The sequence below is a fragment of the Salmo salar genome, chromosome ssa13 (genome assembly GCF_905237065.1).
Source record: "Salmo salar chromosome ssa13, Ssal_v3.1, whole genome shotgun sequence".
In the NCBI taxonomy this organism is placed as follows: Eukaryota; Metazoa; Chordata; class Actinopteri; order Salmoniformes; family Salmonidae; genus Salmo; species Salmo salar.
Genome location: NC_059454.1, coordinates 20,065,996 through 20,073,580, shown reverse-complemented (window position 1 = coordinate 20,073,580; position 7,585 = coordinate 20,065,996). Strand labels below are relative to the sequence as shown.

General features: G+C 44.5%; 1 protein-coding gene across 1 annotated transcript; it reads right to left on the bottom strand.

Moving 5' to 3' along the window:
* Positions 1–5,452: 5,452 nt before the first annotated feature.
* On the bottom strand, positions 5,453–7,297 carry LOC106566595 (class E basic helix-loop-helix protein 23). The gene has a single exon (XM_014134752.2). It carries the CDS (start codon positions 6,937–6,939, stop codon positions 6,262–6,264), a length of 678 nt encoding a protein of 225 aa, XP_013990227.1. The 5' UTR covers positions 6,940–7,297; the 3' UTR covers positions 5,453–6,261.
* Between the last annotated feature and the right edge of the window lie 288 nt (positions 7,298–7,585).

The window sequence follows — 7,585 nt, the reverse complement described above, 5'->3', positions numbered from 1 at the left end:
GAAATGATTGAAGTATTGTCTTCATGTTTACACAGACAGCTCAATTTTTATCTTTTGCCCAATTATTGGTCTTTTGCCAAATCATATTAGATCTTTTGCTAGAATTGGACTGTGTAAATGTAACCTTCGTGGATTATAATTTATGAAACATTTGTGGAGGCTGATACAATACATTTTTCTTAAGGGAAAAACAAGTCTGAAATTTCAACGTGGAAATTTCAAAGTGACATTTTTAAACCTCAAATACATTACACGTTTTAAATGTCCTGCATTGCAGGAAAGTTTGCCTGCAACAATGTGATCAAATTAAGATCCTACATCTGTAGGTACAATTGAAAAGGAAAGTAAATGAAAGGCGAAAACACCAAACGGAGATTGTATTGTGTAAAAGCAGTTACAGTTAGGCAGTGGTGAAGGATGACAATAAGATGCAGGCTTGGCAGTGTGAGTGGCCTGGTATCACTAACAGAGGTTCATTTGGCCTAAGTAGGCCTATTGACGCACACACACACACACACACACACACACACACACACACACACACACACACACACACACACACACACACACACATACACATACACATACACACACACACACCACTATCGCCCCCAACACACAGCTAACACTCCCTGTCCCCCCATCCCCACATACACCCAGTCCCAAACTCACATTGATGATGAGAGTTAAATGCATCTTCATTTCCTATGTGTGTGTCTATGAGTGGCTGTGGAGGGTGGGGCCGGCCCTGCCTGCCTGCCTGCCTGTCACTGTGTCTCCGCATGGAGGATTATGGATGGCCAACTACATCGCTTTTGGCATTAATTAATGAGGATAACGAACTCCCCCTGCTCCCACAAAACCACGGCCCTCGTCAGCTGGTACGGAACAGGGTGATGGGTGAGGGTACTCGGTGTGTGTGTGTGTGTGTGTGTGTGTGTGTTCAGCTGGTACGGAGCAGGGTGATGGGTGAGGGTACTCGGTGTGTGTGTGTGTGTGTGTTCAGCTGGTACGGAACAGGGTGATGGGTGAGGGTACTCGGTGTGTGTGTGTGTGTTCAGCTGGTACGGAGCAGTGAGCTAGACGCGGAGGGTGGAGTAGAATGTGTGTGTGTGTGTGTGTGTGTGTGTGTGTGTGTGTGTGTGTGTGTGTGTGTGTGTGTGTGTGTGTGTGTGTGTGTGTGTGTGTGTGTGTGTGTGTGTGTGTGTGTGTGTGTGTGTGTGTCTGTGCCCCCATTTCCCTCCATTTCCCCCCAAAGTTCCCCACCAGTCAGTGGTGTGTCTGAGGACCATTACAGAGATTAGGCTGTGCCAAGGTAACGGATGCCCCCGTTTGTCAACTCACATCTTCTGTCAAGACCACAGGCCAAGAGGGAGGGAGAGATAATAGTTGGTGAGACTGGGAAATGAAAAAGAAAGGGTGGGGTGGAGGGAGTGAAAGGGGTCAGAGGTAGTGACAGAGTGAAAGAGCTCTTTTGATTCTAAAGTGACTAGGAATATCAATGTAGCCCTGCCGTTAGATATAGTAACATTGGTCCAGCCAAGTACTTAAAGATGCACTCCAGTTATTTTGGAACTTTTCCTGTTGAAAAACAATATCCCACGTATAAATACAATAATGTACACAAACGTAAGAGTAAAACAATATGTTTTGAGCAAAATTGTTTTTTTGGGGACACAACTGCATAGCACAGTATAATCTTAAACAATGCTATAGACAGAGGCAAATCAGCTCCCCCATGTTCATGTTGTCCTGCAATCTCCCCTCCCTGCTCCTCTCGTCCTCCCTCCCTCTCCCTAGGCCCAGCCCCAGCTCGTCTACACAGTCTGGGTTTACAATGTGTGGTGTCAGGTGCCTTGTGGCGATAGGCAAAACGCTTTGCCTGACTGCCATGTTCTGGAGTTTTGCGGCCATATGAACACATAGTCCTCCCCCCAACACTACCCCCCCACCCATCTGATGAGGGTAATGAATGGAAGACCCAGGCCCATCCCACCGCACTCGCAGCAACGTCACCCCGAATCACATGGCTCCTCGGAACCAACTGACTCACCCGTTCATTGCTTCTGACAAGGCGGGGCTGGGAGGGAGGAGAGCAGTGATGTCATAGAGGAATGGAACACTGGGGGGTCCTTCCAGTGCCACTGCAGGCACAATAACACAGAGCCATCAGCGCTTCCCTCTCTCACACTATACCTCTTCTTAAAATGTTTCCCTTTGTCCCTCTCTTTCTTTCTCACTGCTACCAGAACTACCAGAACCAGCCACACACAGAAACATACCCCCCACCCCAAACTCACACAGGCTCTATTGTTTATGCAAACTTTCCCCCCTTCCACCACTTGATCGTGCCCAAACACCCCTGTTTCCACTATCCGTTGGCATCTAACAGAACAGGTTTGCCTCCCTGAGCAGATTTGAACAAAAAACCTGCAAAGCATTTTATTCTAAAGCACAGCCCACCCCCCTCATCCCCAACCCCGCCAACAACCCTCGGCAGTATGTATGTTTGTTTGTGCGTTCGTGTGTGTGTGTGCGTGTGTGTGTGTGTGTGTGTGTGTGCGTGTGTGTGTGTGTGTGTGTTTGTCCTCTGTGTATACGAGTGTGATAAAGAGTGTCACAATGTGCATCAGACACGAAGGCCAGTCTCTGAGAGAGCGTAATTAGAGAAAGCAGCGCTGTCAGAAGCATTAGAGAGAGGTTGGCACTTAAGGGCATATGTTTTTACTACTATACCATCGGGTTGTGGAAAAGCACAACAACATACATCAAAGCTCACAGCCCTGCTAATGAAATCACTCCCTTCTGATCCCACTGAGAACAAACACAAATGTTTACAGACACCAGAGATGCAGCTTAGTACTGTGCACTAGATTGGACACAGTTGTGCAGGTAGACAGGAGTGTGCTGGGATATGTGTTGGTCTACATAACATCACGGTGTGTGTGTGTGTGTGTGTGTGTGTGTGTGTGTGTGTGTGTGTGTGTGTGTGTGTGTGTGTGTGTGTGTGTGTGTGTGTGTGTGTGTGTGTGTGTGTGTGTGTGTGTGTGTGTGTGTGTGTGTGTGTGTGTGTGTGTGTGTCTGTGTGTGTGTGTGCGTGTGTCAACAAGAGTCAGTATATGAGTAGGCTATGTACCTGACATAATATATGATGAAGTTATCTAGACAGATTGGGAGGCATTTCATTATAGTTCCATTATCATAAATACTGATAATATTTGGGTATAGCACTTAGTTAAACTAATAATCAGCAGTCTATAAACTATTTCTAAATAGTTTAAAATGGCATATTTTGTTGTTGGTTTCGTTATTGTTGGCAATAGAAATTACATTTCAAAGGCAATTTAGAGTTGAAAAAGATTTAAAATAATTATTTCAGAGTTAGTGTTTCCTTCTAGACCCCGGTCTGAATGTGCCACACACCAAGGTCAAGAACGCACCAATATAGTTGATATTATAATAATGAATAAATTGTCACCCTGAGACGTATAGCGATATTGAAAGTTGTCTCCATGAACACATACTGTAACAAGTGATAAACCATGCAGTTTACCGGAAACACTGGGAAACTGACCATACAGACTTCCGTGCATAAAGGCAGCCGTCTCATCCAAACCAATTAGCCGAGGTGGTTAGTGATTGAGCTCGAGACGGAGGCTATGGCCTAAAATCAACAGCACCGTTTGTCACAACGAATCCCCGATCCTCTGCCTGTCACGTGGGACTGCTGAGGAGGTCTGTCATCAGAACTCCAATTTGAGATGCCAGAGGTGGCATGCTGTTATGACATCCATCTAAACCGTTATAGAGTGACTGGAGCAACCCTTAGCGACAGACAAAGAGACTGAATGATTGAATGACTAACAAGTAGACCAATCTTATTCCTATTATATTAAATGCACGTCTATCTTCCGTTTGAATACATAGCCTGGTGTCCCACCTCGGCACAGCTAGGGAATAGGCTGGTTTAACTCACAGACAGACTCATGCGTAAAAGGTGGAAAGGTGCAAAGTTAAGCCAGTGTCACTGACTGAAAAGTATCTCTCTCGCGCTCTCTCTCTCTCTCACCATTTTATTGCAACCGAACTTTTCTTTGGAGGTAGCCTATTGTGAAAAACAAATAGATATTTACATCAAATCTGCCACGTAGGCCTAAATGTATGCCTACATTGACGAATGGTGTGATTAGTTAGAGGTCTCATTAAACTGTACAAATGTTAGTTTAAATTGTTATAATAATTACTGAAAATAATTATAACACAGACTACAACGTGTTGCAATTGGTGAAAAAGGCATACCATTTCCTTGTTTTTGATTAGGATTATTGTAAATAAGTCAATTTCTGCAGAATGATTTATTAAGTTGATAAGGAGTTTGTTTTAGCGCGCATGAGTTTTCTGTAAGCCTAATTTATTTGTACTGTTCTGAAAACGATAGGACTACAGTAAATGTGTTTGACTGTCCTTCATTTTAAATATAGGCCTACAGCGAAGACAATCGTATTTCTCAGATAAGGATTAAGCTATATATTCCACCTCATAGTTTTCCGTGCATTGCACTGCCCTGCAAATCAAAACTGCCCTCTGTAACGTTCATCGAATTAAGGAGACGAGGGAGACAGGAGTTGGAATCGTTTTAATAATCCGGCTGGGTTGGAGAAAACTCGCCGAGGCCTCGCAATCACCCAAATATCGGGAGACAGGTCCTGTGCGCCCCGGGCGGCTCTTGCGCCGTTCCCTTCAGCGCCACCGACCCCTCAGCACGCCAGCGGGCCCCACCAGCCCGACCCGGCTCGTTTACTGCGATATAAATGTATCTCTTCATGTCAAAAGGGTTTTTAATGGGGAAGAAATAGAGCGGATCACTCAACGAAGTTTCTAATTAATTTTGTGGAACCCATTCATTCGCGACATTACGCAGAAATGAATGATGGATAGGTTTGTCAACGTCATGAAGCCTAGAAAAGCTAGGAGTGAGATTAGGTGTTAATTGCTGTGATTTTCCAACGAGAAAAGAATGTGTGAAAACAGTGCATTTCCTAAATTGTTGTGAGATCATTTATAATAGCCTATTGCTGATACTCACCTGGAAATCCACATGGGTAGACAATCACGGTCAGTTTATTCATGTAATAGTCGTATTGAATTCAGTCAAATCAACTCATTTTAGACCGAGGGATGCCTGGTAAACTACAAACCATTTTAACAAAGTGTAGGCTACAACTGAAAAACGTGTGGTAAATTGGCAATTAAAATGCTAATTACAAACATAACTATGGTATGTATTTGTGTCTGAATCACCTGACCACTGTCCCAAAAGCTATAAAACAACAAATCAGTTCAGTGTTAATAAACTCTAGATAAAGTACAATTATTGAATGTGTCAATTTCATTTTGTGAATGGTTTAATTGTGTGGAATCAAGTTGAAGGAAAAAGACAAACAGCAGCCTATTGGAGCATAGATATAGGTTTTATTTATAAAGACATATAAACAATATATGAAATTCATGTTGCAACACAACCAAATGCTTCCTCAGGCTGTTGTTTTGAAAACCAATGTCATAGCAGTACTTTGATCAAGTAGTTTTCCACAGTTGTACAATGGCTTACAATCATGTGAATTGTGCAATAACAAAACCAAAATCCTCAATACATCTTTTCAAAAATATATGACATAATAAACTAGTGTTTCCCCACATAGCATCCGTTAAAATCAGGGAAAGTTGATTAAAAATGTACAGTGCTGCAAAAAAAGTTGGACACTGGAAAGCATTTTCGTCATCTCTCTCCGTATTTTTCGTAGGTTTGCTGAACGTTGCATAGTACACAAGAATAAGAAATTTAGATCACTCATAACTTTTGCAAGGGTACCGTTTTTATAGCCACACACAAAATGTCAAACTGTCAATTAAAACATGGTAAGTCACGGCCACAACAACTCATCAAATTCCTTTAACTCTGAGGAGAGCATAGGGAAAGATAAACACTTTTTCCCATATTTTTTAAACAGCAATTTTTTTGCTCCAACCCCAACATTAATCTAGCCTTTAGTAAAGGCCAGTGTTGTTTTTCATGTTTTTGTTCAATCTGGATGAAACATGGCAGCAGTTATTTAAACATAGTTTAGGATTTACGCATTAGACTTTATTCTGTAGGCCTAGTCCCTTTCCAACGTATTCAAATAACTATAGAAAGTGGGAGAGAGAGACCGATATATGGATGCAATTGGATGAAGTTCAGGTATATACAGAGAAACGATATCAAGGCTTGTCGTTATGGTGCTTGAAGAGACTTGCAGTTGTCCCTGAGTATTTATCGGCGTGGGTGGCGAGTGCCGAGCCCGTGAAGGGGTACACGGCCGCCTGTCCAAAGGGTGCAAGGGCGGTGGGGATGGGCGAGTTGATGCTCTGTCCCTGGTTCAGATAAGCCACCAGCCGCCTCATCTCCTCCAGAGCCTGAGCCTGCATGAGGATGTAGTTCTTGGCCAGGAGGAGAGTGGCTATTTTGGAGAGTTTCCTCACCGACGGGCTGTGCGCATACGGGATCACAGAGCGCAGGCCGTCTAGTGCATCGTTCAGGTCGTGCATCCGTCTCCTCTCGCGCGCATTGATGCTCAGGCGCAGAGACCGCTGCTCCTTGGGCTTCTTAGAAAGGGGACCCCCGTGTTTGTCATCGTCGAAGCCCGAGCCCCTCTTCCGGGGGTCCAGAGGGTCAAAGCTGTCGTCGTCATCGCTGGTCTGCTCCCCGCCGCTCTCGTTGGACTTGCCCGTCTGACCGTGGAGGAAGTCGGCGGCCGGTGTGAGAGGGTAGCGCCCTCCAGAACTTCCAGTAACCTGACCAGGTCCAAAGCCGAATGCGGACTGGCCGTAACGCTGCGTCAGGTCGAGTAGAGTGTCGTTGCTGATGGACTTCAGCAGGTTCTCTTCCCCGGCATTCATTTTCTCTTCCAAAATAAGCACAATAAAAAAATGCGATTGAAATGTATCCTCTTCGTCCCTGTCGTTGTTTTGTCGTGGAGAGTATTCACACACTCTCCCGGAGTCCTTGTCAACACACTTACTCTGTGGCTCTTCAGAACAGCTGCAGTGAATGGATTCGGCCTCTTGCTGAATTCAGCCCTTTTTACGTTCCCCTGCGCGCATATAAATTAAAGAACACTTCTGTAATTCTGTGTTTTGCAAAGCGACGTTAAACGCGCTTAAAAATCGGCATGGGTGAGAGACTGGAGCGCGTGCCTCCTTAACCGGGTTCTCGCATGCGTCTTGCCCTCGCCCTGGGCAGATTGTGACTCGCGCTCAGTCCCACTCCCGCGTTAGTAGGAGCGCGAGGCCCACCGGGATTATCTATCTGTCCAATCAGGGGGGCGTTTTAATTACTAGGGTGGAACACTGGTATGGTCCTAATTTCGATCAGAATAATGATAAGTGCAACACAAACTGACATAAATAGCGTTCGCCTATAATATTGAGTTAGTCTATGTTTGACAACTCGTGGTGGGCATGTGTTGTCCCAATATAGATATATATATACCCAAGAGTAAAGACAATCATTAGAGAATATTGGAAACGAAAATGCACCTATCTT

What these genes read in the sequence shown, in the direction of transcription:
- LOC106566595 (XM_014134752.2), bottom strand. Translation starts at nt 6,939, where the DNA reads ATGAATGCCGGGGAAGAGAACCTGCTGAAGTCCATCAGCAACGACACT.